Source organism: Watersipora subatra, chromosome 4, assembly GCF_963576615.1.
Source record: "Watersipora subatra chromosome 4, tzWatSuba1.1, whole genome shotgun sequence".
Taxonomy (NCBI): domain Eukaryota; kingdom Metazoa; phylum Bryozoa; class Gymnolaemata; order Cheilostomatida; family Watersiporidae; genus Watersipora; species Watersipora subatra.
Genome location: NC_088711.1, coordinates 61,121,903 through 61,142,931, shown reverse-complemented (window position 1 = coordinate 61,142,931; position 21,029 = coordinate 61,121,903). Strand labels below are relative to the sequence as shown.

The 21,029-nt window shown below is 34.7% G+C and overlaps 1 protein-coding gene across 1 annotated transcript; it reads right to left on the bottom strand.

Annotated features, from left to right (window-relative positions):
* Positions 1 to 983: 983 nt before the first annotated feature.
* Positions 984 to 19,234, bottom strand: LOC137394862 (indian hedgehog protein-like). Its single transcript, XM_068081636.1, has 5 exons — positions 19,145 to 19,234; positions 15,452 to 15,670; positions 7,394 to 7,557; positions 3,155 to 3,357; positions 984 to 1,327 (listed from the first exon to the last, which is right to left on the bottom strand). The coding sequence occupies exons 2-5, from the start codon at positions 15,504 to 15,506 to the stop codon at positions 1,036 to 1,038; spliced, it is 714 nt and encodes a 237-aa protein (XP_067937737.1). The 5' UTR covers positions 15,507 to 15,670; positions 19,145 to 19,234; the 3' UTR covers positions 984 to 1,035.
* Positions 19,235 to 21,029: the final 1,795 nt, after the last annotated feature.

Below are 21,029 nucleotides of genomic sequence, written 5' to 3'. Positions count from 1 at the left end.
CAATCACCAATAGATCTCAACAGTAAATGTGTTTTCTTTATTTATGCTGGTAGTTATTTATTACACAATATTGTTTCCTATTTCATCCAAATACTGCAAGTTGTCTTCTCTTTTCCTTATTCCATATCTATATAAAAACTCACACTGTGATGTTTCTCCAAACGCTATAATTTTAATGCTTTATTTTTTCCTATACTTTTATGAAAGTAATCATTGTAAGCAATTCATCTGTTGGAGTAATGTAAGTAAAGGTGAACACAGTAAGTAAGACAAAGTACGACTCTTATACATTTTGATGGAAGTTGTAAATTAGCCACAATAATACATAAAATAAATATTTACTATAGTAAGAGCTGTGTCTGTTCATCTGAAACCACTTAAGAGATTAGGTAAAAATACTGCTTTCAACAGGATTTGAACTCATGGTCTTTAGCATGGTTGACCAACACTGCCACCTGCACCAATCAACCATTTTGTCATATTTGGGAATAATTGCGCAGTTATTTATTACACCTGATGATTTCTCATGGCATGCCAGACTGCCAGGGTACTAATAATACATAAAATAATGAATAAAAATTTAACGCAATGTTTCAAATAACTGAAAAAAAACAAAAGAAGATTTTTACTTTAGATTTGTCGCTGAAAATTCATTATTTTTTGAAAGTCTTACACCTCAGCGAACTTGTTAATCTCTAGTACAAAAAAGCTAGCACTTAATCAGCTGTGCTTATGGCAGCTGCTAATGCTGACACAATCAGCAAAACCATCGGAACTGCTCTACGTTTCAGTTTAGCTTTATATTAACGAGGTGGAAAATCCCATGAAGTTTCAGCTTGGAGCATAAGCATAGAATTGAGCAAAAACTAGTCAAGGGAGATAAATCAATAATTGGTTTTACAAAAAAGATTATCAGTAACTTCCTGAAATTTTTAAAATCCTTTCCACTCACTTCTTCAATACAGTTAGGCAGAAACCAGTGAATAAAATTGACTTTGAAAATGTGTTTTATTGACCACCAAGGTTAAATACATATTAAGGATAGACGGTCATGGCATCAAGCCTGTGCTGGCTGAGAACTAAGGAATGACCTGTCAGTGCCCGCAGGTGCTTGTTGAGAAATGACACATAGGGATGACTGCCATCTGTCGCAACTGCATCACCATTGTACAGCCAAGGCATCCAGTTGTACGTCCATCTGATTGGAGCAAATACCAAGTGGGACAGGAAATGATCAGGATGGTTTCCATAGCAACTGGCAAGCACTGAGTCTACTACGATGTTTCCTGTCATTGTGACAGGAGCGTACAATCCTTTCATTTGCTTTCTACAATCAGATAGAGTGAAGCGGATGTCAATGATCAGAAGTAGATTTAAAATACTAATAACTAGTACTGCCAGCTAATGCTTAGCAAATGAAAATTTGCTACCATTGCAAGATATAAGAAATCAAATTATTCCACGACTTAGCTCATATCACTATGTTAGAATCTCAAAGAATTTTTATCAGTCACTTCAGCTGCAATTCTACTAATAGATATTTACGTTAAGTATAAAATAGTTATAGGAAAGTGTTTTATTAGGTTCCTGTTATCTATACATACAATAACAATAGCGGTCACTAGCGCTGTCGTTTGCAGTTCCTTAAGGAAGAGATCCCAAGCACTACTTCAAATTACGGTTAATGCGAAAAAATATTCCTACAGAACAAATGTTTATTAATAACTAGCGGGGGTATGAGTAGTTGTCTACTCAACAAGAAATGACTACAAAAATTTTGTCTGTTAAACTCATTATAGAACATAATAGTCATTGTAAAAAGTGTACGCAGTATAAAATTATGATAGTGATAGGCAAGCGGTTCTACAAGTTGTTTTTATACCATAAATTTATACAGCCGCTTTATGAGGTTGACATCATTAACCATTTAAAAAGATCCACTTATTTTCAAGCCTCTGAAACTATGCTGTCTAAAATGCTTAGTTTCAGTGAAATGTCTTGTTTTTATTGCAGTTGTGAAAAAACATTTATTTCATAACAGGTAGTATTTTGTAAAAATTACTCAAAGATGTAAACCATTTAGATTTTCAACTTGTAATTATGTAATAATTATTATATTACTATATGTTAGCAATATTACCTGCTGTGTGTTGTCAATACTACTAAACATGATTGCATGTTTGTATCTAGAGTTGAGGATGTCACTGTTACAGCTAGTTACTAATAAACCCATTTCCTGAGTTAACTAAACTACCTCATTGCTGTAGTTATTGCTGCACTTAAAAGTCAGAGACAAAATATCATTAGATTTCTTTTGCAACTCAAGCCTCAAATATTTACTGTTTTAAAAGTTTAAAACTGGTGTGAACACAGTTAAAAAGTTTCAAGTCTTTTAGTACTTAATGAGAATAAATTAGATTGAAACTATAAAAGCATATAAACTATAACTACATGTAAAATCTTGTCTATACAAAAACAAGGTACGCGTAAGAGTACACTGTCATAGAGATCGAAAGTGACACGTGTTAACAAGTTTTTGTTTCTGTTACCTGCTAGAGATTGAGTACATGTTCACATCTACATGTATAAGCATATTTCTCAACACAAGTCAAAAAATAACCCTAATAAACTTTATTCTGGTTTAATTTGTAAAAGAATCTGTTTCATTTAGATATAATGTATAAATCTCTGTGTCTGTTTTTTTTTGGTCTTTTTTTATCTTTGTGTCCAGTTACAGCGATTAAAATCTAATCAAAAAAAAATCTGCATTGCAGAGATTTGTACCCAGAACTTCCAATTTACAAGTTGACAAACTAACCTATTAAGCTACACGGGATACAATGGATCCATTGGGCAGATAATCATTATCTGGGTTAAAATATGCATAACAATGCTGTGTTACATGCAACGTCACTAAAGCTTGCTCTCACGGCTCTTATTAGTAAGTTTAGTAATAAGTCTACTAGCTTGCTCTGAGTAGCCATTAGCAACTACATTTTATACTACCTGCCACTGTTTATAAGCTGTTTTCATAAACCGTGCAAGGCCGGGCATTCATCTAGTTATAATAAAAAATCAGAAGAAACTTTAATGGACAAAGCAATCAGCAAGCATTCTGCAAACTTACAGAGCTGTTTTTAGTCAGCATGCTTACCTTGAAACAGAAAGTACAAACTCAGTCCTGAGGCCAGCCTCATCAGCCACCTGTATGAGCATGCCAGGTTTTACTGTCTCAGAAAACACATACTCCCACTCGTCACCTTTCTGGACATACACCAAGTGGTCATGTGTGGCTGTAATCTGCTTGGTTGAGCCTTCAGTTGTTATTACTACCATACTCTCCGTTCTCTCAGGCTCCTGCAAACGCATGAACCATGAATCTGAATATTTGGAGTTACCTTTCCCATAAATCCTAGACACAGCCTGATATGACAACTGCACAAGCTTATTAAATTTGGCTAAAATGAATAATATTTACAAGACATTGGCCAGAGTTGATATATATATATATAAAAAAAATTGTTTCCTCACCCCGGATACCCCGTATGGGTGGTAAATTCTGCTCTAACTCGGGTCTCCTACCAGAGACCTGGGAGTTTGAGCACTCGTCTCAAGATCTTAGCTGTTCCCAATAGCGCACTTTTCTGCAACTCACCTGAGTTGATTGTTGTTGGTATTTGGGCAAGCCACATTTTATGCGCCGGTGTTATTGCGCCCAGTGCCCCAATCACTACTTGGATTACGGATATATATATATATATATATATATATATATATATATATATATATATATATATATATATATATAAACTATAAATTCCTAAGAATTATGGGCTAGTATTACTAAAATTAGAGTGCTCAACAAATATATTGGAGCAGCTATATACTAATAAATTATTTGAAAGCAATACTTATCTTTTTTTTCCAGCTACTGTCAGTTTCATGATATTCTCATTCGTCAGGCTGTGTTGGAATAAACAAGATGGTGACTAATCTCTTCTTGGCTATTTTTCCCTCCCTTTTGTTCTTATTGTTTAATTTCTTCTTCTTCTGATTGGCTGTTGGTTAGTAGCTACAAAATGAGAGAGAAGATAATTTCTGGAATGACGACAGGTTGAGACTAATTCAGATTTTTTATTAAGTGTTGCTAAGTCAGGTCTATTAATGATGTAGTATTTTTCTGTCAAACATAGGTTGCATCTTTTGCTGGAGTTGTTGTAGGATTTTGTCTGTTTTAGTACAGTCCAGTCTAGTTTGTAGTTAATGTCTTGGTCTTTCAGTTTCCAAATGTGTTTGCTTAGTTCAGTTGCGTTTCGCTTGGTGCTGTTTTTGATACTAGTTTTGTGGTTACTATATCGTGTTTTAAAGTCAGTTTCACAAAGTCCTATGTATGATTCAGTAGTGTTGTTGTCTAGTCGTGTCACTTTGGCTTGGTATATCACACTTTTTTGCAGGCAGTTTTCATTAAGCGGGCATTCACTTTTGACACGGCAGTTACAGTTTTTGTCATTTACTGGAGTTTCATTGCTTTTACCAAGGATTTTTTTGTTGTGTGCATCAATTTTATTCTTCATGTTGGGCATTGTGGAATAGCTGATTTTTACTGTGTTCTTGTTGAATATTTTGCCTAGTGGGTTCTTTTTGTCAAAGCATTTGTTTACAATTTTTAAGAATATTTTGCCAATGTTAGTCTGTACATTGCTGTTATATGGTGGGTTGTACCATATTACTTTTCGTTGCCTGTTACGTTTTTTAGTTGTGGTTTCTGGTTTGTATTTTAGCCTGTACTTGTAGTTACTGTCATTTAGTGCTTGCTGGTATGGTGTTTTTGATTGCTCAAATATATGTTTGTTAGCAGAGAGTCGAGAGAGTCTTTTGTTGACATTTTCTGGTAAGTTTTTAATGATGTTAGGGGGGTGGTTACTTTGGGCATGAACATATTGTATGTTGTTGTTGGGTTTAGTGTATGGGCTGTGTGTACCACTGTTTAGGTCTAGGGTTACATCTAAAAAATTGATGATTTTTTGGTTAGCTTCAATAGTGATTTTTAGTTTGTTCTGTTTGAATGTTTTGCATATTTGTTTCTTCATGTTTTCGATGCTGCGAGGTGTGCCATCGCAGATTGCAAGTCCGTCATCACGATAGAGTCCAGTGTTGCGTTTGAGTTCGTCTGGAAGTAAAGAAAGTAAGTAAGTCCCTACCAGTTCACAAGTCTCAGCTCCGTCATAGCTTCCCATAGTCACGTCGAACATGCTAGCATTGTCTTTTTTCTCCAAGTTTCTTGTCCATATGTCAAGTATGCGTTTTTTGTGTGAATGATTATGTGTTCTTCATTGTCAGTAATGGTAGTATATTGTCGAGCAAAGCGTAATGCATTAGTTAGTAGTTCATGTGTTATTGAAGGGTAAAATTCACAGACGTCAAATGAGATGAATGAGTAATTTTGCTTGTTAGCAATGTTTTTGAACCAATCTATCACTTCTGTAGTGTTTCTCCATAAAGTCGCATGGGTTTTAGTTCGCAGTGTTTTATTTATTTTCTCAAGTATGTGTTTACTAACTTTTCCAAGTTCTGGTTTAGTAGGGTTGATTAGTCTGTGAGTAGGGTTATTGGGAAAATTGGGTTTGTGGTCTTTTATAGTGATAAAAGACCACAAACCATATAACAGCAATGTACAGACTAACATTGGCAAAATATTCTTAAAAATTGTAAACAAATGCTTTGACAAAAAGAACCCACTAGGCAAAATATTCAACAAGAACACAGTAAAAATCAGCTATTCCACAATGCCCAACATGAAGAATAAAATTGATGCACACAACAAAAAAATCCTTGGTAAAAGCAATGAAACTCCAGTAAATGACAAAAACTGTAACTGCCGTGTCAAAAGTGAATGCCCGCTTAATGAAAACTGCCTGCAAAAAAGTGTGATATACCAAGCCAAAGTGACACGACTAGACAACAACACTACTGAATCATACATAGGACTTTGTGAAACTGACTTTAAAACACGATATAGTAACCACAAAACTAGTATCAAAAACAGCACCAAGCGAAACGCAACTGAACTAAGCAAACACATTTGGAAACTGAAAGACCAAGACATTAACTACAAACTAGACTGGACTGTACTAAAACAGACAAAATCCTACAACAACTCCAGCAAAAGATGCAACCTATGTTTGACAGAAAAATACTACATCATTAATAGACCTGACTTAGCAACACTTAATAAAAAATCTGAATTAGTCTCAACCTGTCGTCATTCCAGAAATTATCTTCTCTCTCATTTTGTAGCTACTAACCAACAGCCAATCAGAAGAAGAAGAAATTAAACAATAAGAACAAAAGGGAGGGAAAAATAGCCAAGAAGAGATTAGTCACCATCTTGTTTATTCCAACACAGCCTGACGAATGAGAATATCGTGAAACTGACAGTAGCTGGAAAAAAAAGATAAGTATTGTTTTCAAATAATTTATTAGTATATATATATATATATATATATATATATTAATTCTGTCTGTAGCATGAGTATATGCTCCTTTACTTCGGTTTGGTTGAGCACTCTGTGAGAGGTGCAGCACTATTAGCCTTTGTGCAAAGCTCATCACTTTTGTGATTTGAGCACTCTGGTGCCAGCACATTGACTTTCTTAAAGTCTGCGAGGCAACTTAGTTGTTTCGTGGCAGCAAGTCAACTCTCATTGGTAATGGGATTTGTTTCCCTTGCCTAAGCTCTGAGCTGCACTGATGAGGCTTCAATAGCCGAAACAGTACTGTCTGTAGCATGAGTATATGCTCCTTTACTTCGGTTTGGTTGAGCACTCTGTGAGAGGTGCAGCACTATTAGCCTTTGTGCAAAGCTCATCACTTTTGTGATTTGAGCACTCTGGTGCCAGCACATTGACTTTCTTAAAGTCTGCGAGGCAACTTAGTTGTTTCGTGGCAGCAAGTCAACTCTCATTGGTAATGGGATTTGTTTCCCTTGCCTAAGCTCTGAGCTGCACTGATGAGGCTTCAATAGCCGAAACAGTACTGTCTGTAGCATGAGTATATATATATATATATATATATATATATATATATATATATATATATATATATATATATATATATATATATATATGTAAATGTTGTTATATGTTAAATACAAATCAATTTTTTGTCCACAGACTTTTCTATTACTCGGGCAATGCCGGGTAGCACAGCTAGTTAGTCTATAAAGCTGTTTCCAAGCGTTGTTTTAAATTACAATCAGCTGAACACGAAAGTATACAGTGAACTCCGAAAGGATCCAACAATCTTGTTTTCGAAAAAGCTAAAAATGCATAAAGAAAAAACATTGTCTGAGAAGTTCCACTATTTAGAAAGACCGGTATTTGGTAGATCGCACCTGATACATAATCATAATAACATCTGTGAAAACAACTTCTCCGTTTTCTGAGACACTCTCAACCTTGTCTCCTGTTCTGACATCTTCGATAACCACAACTCCTCGGCTAGTGCGTACTGTACTGCCATAAGCAAAGCATCCAATGTTAACGTCTTTTGTCGGAACTGCAAAATAGAGTGTTACATTTATATAGGCCTAGCGGAATGCCCGACATTGCACAGGTATTAAAAATCAGCTTATAAACAGTGACAGGTAATTTAGTTGCCTACCACTTGCCATAAGCCTGGCACATTGCCAATGGCTAATTTCAGTAAGCTAGTTATCTACGGCTCTTACTAATATGAGCCATGAGAGCGAGCATAAAATGATGTTGCGCTGTTATGCAGAGCAGTATGCGTATTTTCACCCACATAGTGACATATATTGTCAACGGAGTCCATCGATCTTGCATAGCTCAATGGTTTAGCATACTATCTGGGAAACGGGAGGTTCTGAGAACAAAACTTCTGCGATACGGATTCTTCATTTTAATAATTTGATAGCTATAGCCAGACAAACCGAATCACACACACTCACAAACTTTGAGATATAGATATAATATATATATAATATATATATATTATATATATAATATATATTATATATATATTATATAATATATATTATATAATATATATTATATAATATATATATATATTATATAATATATATATATATTATATAATATATATATATATATATATATATATATATATGTAGACAAGGCTTTTTACAATTTAATGAATTTATATGCATGTTACCATCTACATCAAATATTGAGATACCATAGTTTACATGTTCATGCTATAGAGCTATACTCAAACAACTGTATAAAATTAAAACACACCCAAATTATGGTTGGCATCATGTTTCAGTGTTTTTGCCTCCCCGTTCAAGTCAGAGTTTTTTCCATTTTTATAAAAAGCTCTCTCTGTAATAATCGGCCAACAAAAAAAACTAAAATGTGTTATATAATGTAGATTACTTTGCGTAAATTCAACAAAAGAGTTGTCTGCTCACAAAAAGTGGCACTCATTTTATTAAACGAGCAATTTATTGGAAGGTTAATACGATGTTATGGTAGATGAGCTTGTAAGTGGCATTGTCTTTTAGAACTATAAACGCTAACAGGAATAGATTTTATGGACTTGATAAGAACCCTGGTTAAAGAAAGCAGTACATTACCTGCTGATCCAGCTTAAAGAAGATAACTCCTTCACATTGATTAAATTGGTCAATTAGATGTTGAGAAGTTAAATGCTGTAAATTGTCAACTACTAGACTAATTTTTTGTTTCTTAGACACAAGATCCTTCCTATATACATATATCCTTTGCATATAAACATCTTGGGCCAAATCAAAATATTTTACACATATTTAACACAGTAAGAGTTTATACATATCGATAGGTAAAGTTGGATATTATGTCGTGACTTATATAAAAAAGCACCTGTCTCTGGTTGTCAATAAATATGCAACAAGCTTTAACTTTATAAATGTTTAGTTAGTTGAGATGATCTATCAAACAGAGTACACAGATTATATGGTAGTGGCGGTGAGTATGACTTCTTGATCACATTGTGTTGCAACTTTATCAAAGCTTTATGCTGTTTTGAGTTAGATATCTTTGGAAGCATAATGTAGTTGATGCTCGGCAATCTACTAGTTTTAATGTTGATTAAACCTTAACAGTTATAGATGAGATTACAGCTAATGACAAAACATAACAATATGGTAACACAAAATGTCAATGAAAATGCTATCATTTAATGAAATGATTAGATAAAGTACCATCAGATAAAATGAAAAAGCTAATGTGTTTTTTAATGTTCAGTCCAGAAGGCATAATTGTAAGAAAGGTATGCAACTCAAAACTGCACAGTTATTGAAATAAAATTGTCATTTTTATGTTCATATTTATAAATCAAGTGCCAGTAAGCATATATTCACCAAGGTAACTCCTGCAATGCACTATTACTAGAGAATCTGGTGACAGAAGGTGGTAAAATAGGAAGAGTGGGTGGTCTCTGATATGCATAACTAGGAAGTCAATTAAATGGTGACACATTTGAGTGTTAAACTATTCCTAGTACAATACTTAACACGCCTCTATTTTCACACCTCCGAACAGCTGAGACACTTCCTTATTCCGTTCAGCCCACATTTCATCCTATTTGAATGATAGCATCGAAGAATGGTCAACAGCATATACTAAATTTCTATACAGTCACAGTATATATGTAGTGACACTTGGTTGAGTCAGCGCCACAGATCTACGCTGGGCTGACAAGCAGATCATGCTTCTATAGGGTGCTATAGTAGAGCAATGGTTGTCTACGTATGAAGCAATAAGAAAGCAAGATCTATGCGCACGCAGAATTTCGATGCAGTCATGTTGGTTCGTTACAGAACCACCATGTGTCGCTGTCCAACCCGCTGTCCACCAGGTTGGACAGCGACACTGAATTACGACAGAATAAGAGCGACACTGCTGTTTCCATGATAGCAACGCCATATGAGGGTGTGTCACTGTATGGAAACTTAGCGCTTTTCACATATTATGCACTTCCAACAAATGTACGCTTCAATTAGTCTACCATAATGCAATTATATGATGTAACAATTAGCCAAAAATATTACCCCATGTAATCAAATATGAATTAAAATGATGAAAACAGTTGTATTACAATGTACTTACTTTAAAGTCAAATATTATATGTTATGAAATAGCATAGCCCAGAATTCTAAAATATCAAATGATGCAGCACAAAATGATATGAAAGAACAGTCAAATGTATTATACATTACTGTAGTAAATGTAATATAATATGGTATGACAAAATATGTATAATATGATATTACAGAATTTATTATAATGTAACATATTGTGATTGAGTATAAATTAATATTATTTGGTACAATATAATATAACAATTTAATTTGATATAATATATACATAATATAATATAACACAAAGTAGCATAATATACTACAATGTGTTATACTGCAGTACAATGTAATGTAGCATAAAAGAATAATAATGAAATTTAATATGATAACATAATAACATAACACTTTTAATTTTCATAATTCAACATAATATTATAGTGTTATCTTGTGATGAATTATATTCTACAGTATAATATAGCATAAAGTCCTATAACACTTTAGAATATAACATTATAATGTAATTTTATATAAAGTAACAAAATAAAATCTAATAATACAAAATATGATGTCACAGCATAGGAAAGAATAATGTAAATGTTACAGTAATATTATTATGTAATGCAGTAATGTAGCGCATAATGCTCCAATAAAATGTAGCGAAATTCTATTTATCATAGTACAATCTAACATATAGTGATGAATTCTCGTTGACATGATATTATAGGTTTTGCCATTTTATGATGATAATTAACTTTCCTTTGTTAAACACGTTTGCAAGATTTTGATCTCGTAATGTTTACAGATAATATTCAACCAAGAATGCTATGAAAAGCGAATCCGTTGAAGAGACACCATTTTTGACGCTGATGGTCCAATTCACAATTCACATGACAAACGCAGATGAACAGGGATATCAACCCTGGTACAAGGATCTTTTTCAACCATCGTATGCGCACTGCGACAGCTTCCTTAGTGTAATTTTTAAAATGCAGGACTTGGTTGCTAGTGATTCGCAAGCCAAAATAAGAGTTTGAAAATTCATCACACTCTTTCATATACGACATTCTAAACAGCGCGAGGTCATTTCCTGCGTAAAGCAACGAGTGCTCATTTATGGGTAATAAATTAGTCTTTGTTCATTAATCTGTAAATTGCCTCTCTTTTACGTTGAATCACCGCAGATAAGCTTGTAAATTCAAAGGAAACAAAGAACTAAGTAAAAAAAGCTGGAATTATGGATATGGTTGGATAGCAAGTTAGTAAGAGTGCCAAACAACAAAGCTGATATACAAAGCATGAGTCACCCACAACCACATGAAATCATACCCGTGATGTCAATAATCCAATATGCCCAGGTTAGCCAAAAACAAAGCCGTCAGCTCAAGTAGTATGAGTAATGATTTAACAAACAAGATTACAAAGCCACAGGCCGTGTCAAGGACAAAAGTTTCACTAAAGATGATGGGCAGGGATCTACATTTTGAGTGAACGTCTGATTTACGTGACATAGGAAATAGGAAGCGTGAAACAGTTTTTTAGTCAAGTTTGTCTAATTTTTAAAAATTTTAAACCAATTTCTAAATGAGTTTGATTACATTCCTGTATTGGAAGGTACAACAATAACATTTAATAGCAGTAATAATAGTTTACACGCTGCTATTATACATTGGTTATAACACTATATTATAATACTGTAATATTAGTTGACCATAGACGTTCTATGTCTATGGTCAACTAGCGTATCAGCCTAACTAATATGACAGCAAATTAACAGTAAACTCAGAAAAACATTGGCTCATCCTCAACATGCTAACCTGTAGCCATGAATTCCTTACGGCTTGAGAGGATTTTTGTGAACTGTTGCATGCTTTGGTGCACATACCATATATTCTCTGAAAATCATCTCATATTTCACACTATTCAAATTTAATATTACCCCCATACTTTAGAAACATCTAAACACACAGTGTGAGCATAATGATTAGTAAGGTTTATCATCAGCATGTGTCAGCAAGTGTCAGCAAGTGTGCTAGCCTTTGGTTGACACATTCTAGTAGATTATAGGTTATCTTGTAACTTAGGCTATCTAGAAACTATTCTGAGAATAAATAAACACTAAACGATTTTAAGATGAAACAATTTTATTTAGTTGGAGATCTGAGAAAAAGGACAGAAATCAGATGAAGAAACCAATGAGCAATCACTAGATTAGAAGTTCCGGCAGCCTGCTGACGAGCAGTTTTTCTGAAGCTGATTGAGAAGTTAAAAGAGTGTAAATTTAACAAGCTTAGCCTGTGAATCAAGTGGAAGTTCGGCGGCTCAAAGTGTGCAGCAGACGAAATGACAGAACTGAAGATTAAATAGTGGAATTAAATAAATACTTCGGTAAAACACTTTCATCACCTTTTTTAGCATTCTATTGAAATTAAAATTGAAATTTATTTGAAGTCAGCAAAACAAGATTTACTATCGAAATATTTTATCTAAAACTATATTTGATGCATAATTAAACTCTATTGGTAAAGTGAAACAACTAATTTGTACACTTACTGAGAGCTTTCCTTTGGTCACGCTGAAGAACAGGTGACTCTATTAGAAAAAATATTTTAGTAGTTTTCGTTAGTTTTTTATTTAAAACAGGTGTGATGAGTAGAAGATTATGCTTGCAGAAAGAGAAGCGAGACAAGTGCACGTCTAACTGTGTGTGACAACAACTCTACAGTAAGTACGAATAGAGGAGTCATTTCCTGTTACACGCAAGTGATAATTGATGTTCATTCATGGTTGTCTGCATTTCGCAGACTCAATGTGACTAAGGGATATCTGCAAAAAATTCCGGTTCAGTTGTACTCACAGATGCCGAGAAAGTTATCACCTGTCGTGTTAGTTATACAGTGTAGTTAGTTATTATTCTGAATGTTATTATTAATTTTTCATGGTTTGTTGTACCAATAATAGTTGTGTTTTGAACCACACTTAATAAATTGTTCTGATCGTGTTCTGCATAAAAACAAGTAGCTATTTAACTAAACTCTTCATAATAATCTAACCCAAAATATGCTTTGCTATAAGATCTATATCTGTAGTCATTGGTTGTTTAACCTATCTCAAGAAAGCCCTAAAAACCTACATCATGAAAACTATTATATAACTTATAAAGATTATTTTTACTTGCTATGGTCAGACTTTAAAAGACGGTCTATAGGTAATTCTCATTAAATGTATATAAACTGAGTAAACTCAACTACAAGTCTTATGTAATAACAGAAATAAATTCAGTAAAATAATATTATAAGTGCGATATGAGAAATTGGAAGATTTGCTCATGGAAAAATGATTCTGTTGCTGAAAAGGCTTACACATGAAGGAACACTTATTAAGCGTTCCTAGTTCATACTTTGTCTAGATGTTAGCTGATTATGATATCGGAGACATGAGTGCCATAAACTTACATACCAAACTTGATTCTATCACAAACTTGTGTATAGGACAGCATGAAGATAAAAGGTGCATTACCTATTCAAACCTGCTCCTAATAATTTTTAAATTGATTCAAGTTAGATAACATTAGAATAAATAGAGGCAGCACCACTCTTTTTAGTTACTTGATAAACCTGGACATTTTAGCGCACAAACTGTTTTAACTTGTACACTGAAGGAATAATAGTTAGAATAGTTAGCTCCTAAAACCTTATATTTTACATATACCTTCAAGTGTAACATTGAAAAGCTCTTTAATGTTTGTTAAGAGGAAAAATATCAGGCTATACCGCTGTTTCAAGTAGATTCAGCAATTTCAACATTATTTTTAATTTGTTTTCTTAGACTATCTGTAAAAGCTTGTTGTTGACAATTTAACTTTTCTAAACCAATGATTTGACTCAATATGAATTATTAACTTTATAATTTAAACATAATTTATAATAATTATAAATAATAAATAAATAAATTATAATAAATTTATAATTTAAACGTGACTTGAATCAGTTTGGAAATCGGCTCTATTGATGTTTTCTCTTTCCGTAAGCCATTGTGTACAATGTTGCCTTGGAAATATATTCAGTACGTAAGTTCATTATCCTTCTGGTCAGTGATATCACAATCAGCCAACAATCAAACAAAGCATGAGATGGGAATGCTGGATGAGTGTTCCTTCATGCGTAAGTCTTTTTCAACAACAGAATCCCGTATCCGTTGTTGCAAGCAATTAAATTATGCCTGACACAAGAATTAGCCAGTTTTATTTGCTAGCATTTAGTATAGAATTTTTTAGAGCCGGACAAAAATTCGGTGTCAAATAACAAAGTTGATCTGCAGCCTAAATACAATTGACTCATAAGATGAGATGTTTTCGCATCGCTCCAATTTTTGTGTCAAAATTTGTGTGTGAGTAACCCTTTGAAGACTCAGTATGTCTACTCTGCTTATTGCAAGCAGAGGCTGGGCATGTTTGTATGAGCATTATTGGACAAACAATGTCTCTGTGATCTTGGCTAGGCATGTCTGAGCCCAGTGGCAAGGGTTCTACAACGCCTAGAGACATGACCATTTACAGAGAGCTCTTTCCGTCACCGCCAGTGATCTCTTCTGTGAATTGAACTCCATTCTCCAGATCATATGCTCTATACCGATTGACTACAGATGTTTTGTCACAATACTTTCTTTAGACAGACTTGATAGAAAGTAATACGTTTCATATAATTTGGTTCTTTGGTGATCACTCATTTAGATTCAAGTAAAATGACTTGTAGGAGATATTAACCTGGGATTCTAATGACTTGTAGGAGATATTAACCTGGGGTTATAATGACTTGTAGGAGATATTAACCTGGGATTCTAATGACTTGTAGGAGATATTAACCTGGGATTCTAATGACTTGTAGGAGATATTAACCTGGGATTCTAACGACTTGTAGGAGATATTAACCTGGAATTCTAATGACTTGTAGGAGATATTAACCTGGGATTCTAATGACTTGTAGGATATATTAACCTGGGATTCTAACGACTTGTAGGAGATATTAACCTGGAATTTTAATGACTTGTAGGAGATATTAACCTGGGATTCTAATGACTTGTAGGAGATATTAACCTGGGATTCTAATGTTTTAATCAAAACTAATAAGGTTTCATTGATGAATTCTTAAATGGCTTGTCGCAAATTCGTAACAACCCAATTGTTATCACAATTAAACACGTTAGTAAATTAGTAACACCCAGTTCAAACTTCCAGTCAAACTCATCCTGGTAATCCGTATTTGATAAGTAGGTCACTACCTAAGCCAATAGCAGCATTACCAACAACGGATAGCCATGATTTGGTGAAAAGAAAGAAAAGATCGTACTAACCACAACAATCAGCCTTTCCTGTTAGCTGCCACATGCAGGGCTCCTGCTCCTTCATGTCACCAACAGGTACATGGTCCTTGACAGTCTTTTTTCCTGTGCTGTCATATATGACGAGGTCGAGGAACTGAGAGCCGAGATGCGAGATTATGAAGCCCGTTTCATCGGCATTGCAAGTAGATCGACAAACACCGGTGTTATTGTAGAACAGACACTCCTCAGCTGGTGGATAGACAATGGATAAAATGGATGCGGTGAGGATGAAAAAAAGAAGGCCTTTGATACTTTGCTATCTTCTGATATTTCTTATACTAAAAAAGGTAGGTATAACAGAAATCTTGCTGATAGTAATAAGGGAATAGATGCTGACTGCTTCTTGCTGACAACTAGAGGGTATTTAGGTTTGCCATGTAGAGGTATAAGTCATAAAACTAACTCTAAAGCCTTCCTGTCAGTCGGTGAAATCTGAATACAATTAACAGGGCAGTGGTTGGTGTTTAAATCTTGGCTGGTGCATCAATGGAAATTTTATTATTAGAAGCATCTTTCAAAATGGAATTTTCTACATCAGCAAAAATGTTTATTTATGGCATTTTTATGCTATCAAATGTCTGCTAAAATATGCATTCTATGTATCTAAAATTATAGTAGTCCAAAATGTAGTCCTATAATTCTATGTATCTAAAATGTAGTCCAAACAAAAACCTGACCATGTTAGAATAACCTTCAGATAATATACTATATTACAATAATTTATTTATTTATTTGAGTTGAACAGCAGAAAAGAAAATTATGCTGAAACACAACTTGCTATTTTCATGCATTATTTCATTATACATAAAAATAGAGATTTCTTGCAAATTAGGTGTTCGTATAATCAATATTATCCAGTGATGTATTACTAGAGGTTTTCTGCACGAAGATTATGAAGGATGTTTAAGCTGCAAAATGATTCACAGCGGAAACTATTAATGGTTAATATTTTGTAGAATAATTTCCGTTATCACTTTATTTTTCGATACAAATAAATCCTTATTAAAATACCAGATGCTTGAACCACAGGCTCCAAGGTCAATATCTGATCAACAAGTTCTATTTCGCTGATTATGTGGTGAAAATACGTGGGCGAGCAATCGGTAGGTACATTATAAATAAGATAAGTAACACTAGTAAAGTTTAAATGTTTATGAAAACTATCCAATTGGAAAGCTGCCAAGAAAGTTGACTGCCATTGAACACCATTCATGCCAAATGATTCAATACAAATTTATCATGATTATGTACCAAGGTGATAGTTGAGCTGGTTGTTTACAAAACTCAATTATAGTTGGAAATAATTAGAGCTGATCTGGCTTCATCATGAGAATGCTTAGACCAAGGCTAATAACATAGCCTTGGGACCTAAGCGGAGAAGATTCTTTGTGCTGGTTGCCCATTGTATTATTGTGGCGTGTTCAAGTTTTTTTTTAACAATTTTTTTCTTAACTATTAATACTCAAAGAATTGTAGAAACCATAGATATAATAAACCCTATTTACTATATCTAAGGTAGAAACAGTCGGTTTACTGTTTCTTGTAAATTTTAAAATCATAAAAATACACATAGCTAGCCAATGAGATGCTCGTAAAATTGATGAATATAGTGCTGATGTTAGTGTGAAAGATTTACTTAGATAAGTCAAGTCCGCCTCAACAAACAGAGGACCTTACTCTGAGGCTACGGAAATATGCACAATATCTATGAGCTTGACAGCGACTTTAGCTCAGCAAAGTTCCACTCAGCTGGCGTCCCCCCCTGTTCCTATTTTGGAATGTAATGGTTGCTTCACACTTTTCTTCGCAATCTTCGGAAAAAAACTAACAAATGATAGAATGGTAGAAAATAGTTCTGAAGAATGTATTTTTGTTGTGCCATACATTAAAACATGTTTGCATATACAGTAGGTATCACGTCAAAGGCTGTGCGATTATATAGTAACGTTGTAGTTTGACATAGCTGTGTTTATTAGAGCAATAAGAGACACTCTACATGATCCTGAGCCAGCTTGAAGTATAGTGGCGCTTGTCAGTTACCTAACTATTATCATGTTCGATCTCCTTGACACATACAAACTGAATGAGATATAGATGGTGTTTGTGGACTCTCATGTGACAGACTGACATGGAAAAGTGAATTGAAATTTTTACAAAAAATAACAGATGTTTTCTGTGATAAAAATAGCTGTCTGACAGCTCGTGTCATTTACTACATCATGTCAGATAGTCAGTCCACATTACCCTGCCATCCATAGTATGTACATGTAAACACAACACCCTGCCATCCATAGTATGTACATGTAAACACAACACCCTGACATCTATAGTATGTATATGTAAACACAACACCCTGACATCTATAGTATGTACATGTAGCCACAACACCCTGCCATCCATAGTATGTACATGTAAACACAATATACCCTGCCATCCATAGTATGTACATGTAAACACAATACCTTGCCATCCATAGTATGTACATGTAGACACAACACCCTGCCATCCATAGTATGTACATGTAAACACAACACCCTGCCATCCATAGTATGTACATGTAAACACAACACCCTGCCATCCATAGTATGTACATGTAAACACAACACCCTGACATCTATAGTATGTACATGTAAACACAACACCCTGACATCCATAGTATGTACATGTAACTGTAACACCTTGACATCCATAGCATGTACATGTAACCACAACACCCTGACATCCATAGCATGTACATGTAACCGTAACACCTTGACATCCATAGTAGGTACATGTAATCGTAACACCCTGCCATCCATAGTATGTACATGTAAGCACAACACCCTGACATCTATAGTATGTACATGTAAACACAACACCCTCCCATCCATAGTATGTACATGTAAACACAACACCCTGACATCTATAGTATGTACATGTAGCCACAACACCCTGCCATCCATAGTATGTACATGTAAACACAATACCCTGCCATCCATAGTATGTACATGTAAACACAATACCTTGCCATCCATAGTATGTACATGTAAACACAACACCCTGCCATCCATAGTATGTACATGTAAACACAACACCCTGCCATCCATAGTATGTACATGTAAACACAACACCCTGCCATCCATAATATGTACATGTGAACACAACACCCTGACATCCATAGTATGTGCATGTAACCGTAACACCTTAACATCCATAGTATGTACATGTAACCGTAACACCTTGACATCCATAGTATGTGCATGTAACCACAACACCCTGACATCCATAGCATGTACATGTAACTGTAACTGTAACACCTTGACACCCATAGTATGTACATGTAACTGCAACACCTTGACATCCATAGCATGTACTTGTAGCCACAACACCCTGACATCCATAGTATGTACATGTAAACACAACACCCTGACATCCATAGTATGTACATGTAAACACAACACCCTGACATCCATAGTATGTACATGTAACCGCAACACCCTGACATCCATAGTATGTACATGTAAACACATTTGTGAACCAGTGTGTACGAGGATCTCATTATATAATACTTAGTCATTTCCCTCTTCTGTGTTACGATTCACTGTTGTTCTTCATAGAATTAAGCAAACCGGATGCATTTGAAGCGCCAGAAATAGGGTGACGGATGTTCAGTAGAGGACATACCTTTGGTGCAGTCGTCACTGTAGTCCCCTGGCCTACAAAAGCATTTATACCCTCGAGGTGTGTTGAAGCATGTGTTGCCATCCCCACAAGGCTGGGAGTGGCAGTAGTCCTCCATACTCTGTGAACAAGAAATATTAAACAATTACAATATGGATGCTCACAGGCTATATTTGCATAGCTAATATAGCCTGCGTGCTAATATGCTATATTAACATAGCTAATATAGCGTAGCTAATCACATGGTATTCTAACCAAGTTAAGTACTCGCGATTGTCTCTCACCCAGTCACAAGTTGTAAACTGATTATGGCGGGTTATATTGTAATAGGCTTTTGTTATGTGTTTGATCACAAGCTATCACAACAAAGTTTGCAATCACAGGCTGTATTATCCTAGTTCATCACAGGCTAGTTTAAAATGTCTGATCACTTATGAGCTTGTACAAAATGGTTGACGATAGGCTATTTTAACATGGTTGATCACAGACTATTTTAACATGGTTAGTCACTGTTTATTGCCACAACTTAACTCAAGAAAAATGAGATGAACCAAAGCTAGGTTTCAGCAGTTTTCTCTAACCTTCAGACCAGTTTGAACCAGCTCTTCAATATGGCATCTAAAGTAGAAGTTACCGTTTCAACTTGTAAAACTTTTAAACATCCCAGACAAACAACCAAAGAAATGACAGCTAAAGCGCTAGAACAGAGTAGCAGACGTCTTCCTCGGTCTCTGAACAAAACATCTAGAAATACGTCTATAGTTGAACTTCATGTTCTGACAGGATATGATTCACTGCAATCGAATTGACAGCAATCTGTAGATTGCTGTCAATTCGACTGCTGTATATAGTAATCTCTTTATAGGCAGACACTATTACCCAGGTAGGTCATGCAGAAGTTAATGAAGCCTCCTACACTGCCATGAGTTAAGTTTTATCAAACACCTAAAATATTTTCTTATAACACTTACGGTTTATGGATTAAAAAATTCATTGTATTCAAACTGAGTGTTTATGATTTGAATTCTTAAAACGCTCTATAGAATATTTTTCTGTGCCTATGTAATATCAGGCTTATCAACTCAAAAGGCTTTGCATTTCCAACATGAAAATGAGACAGAAAACCCTTGTTTAATAGAGTAGGAGTAACATAGCACCTACATACGAGTACCCATAGCATTAGTTAAACTAGTTCCCTTTCAGCTACTATCAGAGATTAGCACTGGTACTGGTCAAGTTAACTGTGACAACCAAATAGCTTTCCTTCTGTCAACTTTCAGTTACAATTCTAATAGCTTATTATAATCTTCATCAGCAAAATTATTATTATTATTATTATTATCGCTGTTATTATGTTAGCTTCTGAATTCAAAGGACTAAAAGGCACGTATCGAGCTGTGATGATTTTATTAACATTATTAATATTATTATGGTTTTAGGATCTCAACATTCCTTTAATATTATAACGAACATTTTGTTAAAAAACTTCTTACCCTATCAGGGTTGATGACTTCCGCTCTTGCAGTTAATACTGCAATGGCAACTGCTGCCAATAAATACCTGAGCATTTTTTTAACTTTGCTACTCAACGTAAAATAAAAATATGAGACTGTATTCTGTGTGAGATATACATGTATTTGGGAAGCGTGGGAATAAACATCTGTGAACTCAGGCAATGTTAACCTAATCTGGTGATATTATCCATAAACCTACCATACTATAGAATATCTGCAGATAGGTATACTCAGAATATCTGCCATAGGCATGGATAGCTGATAGAGGCCAGGAGGCAGCTCCCATGGGTGATGCAGGGTGCATATTTAGGAACAAAGGAAGGGATAGTCAATGGAAATGCTGCTTGCTGCTGAAACCTTCTTTTAGCTCAGAA

Excerpts from the sequence above, each read along its gene's own strand:
- LOC137394862 (XM_068081636.1), bottom strand. The coding sequence starts at position 15,506 with ATGAAGGAGCAGGAGCCCTGCATGTGGCAGCTAACAGGAAAGGCTGAT. Across the intron at positions 7,558-15,451 it reads AGGAAAGGCTGATTGTTGTG|TTCCGACAAAAGACGTTAAC; the intron begins GTTAGTACGATC and ends TCTATTTTGCAG. Across the intron at positions 3,358-7,393 it reads TTATTATGATTATGTATCAG|GAGCCTGAGAGAACGGAGAG; the intron begins GTGCGATCTACC and ends ATGCGTTTGCAG.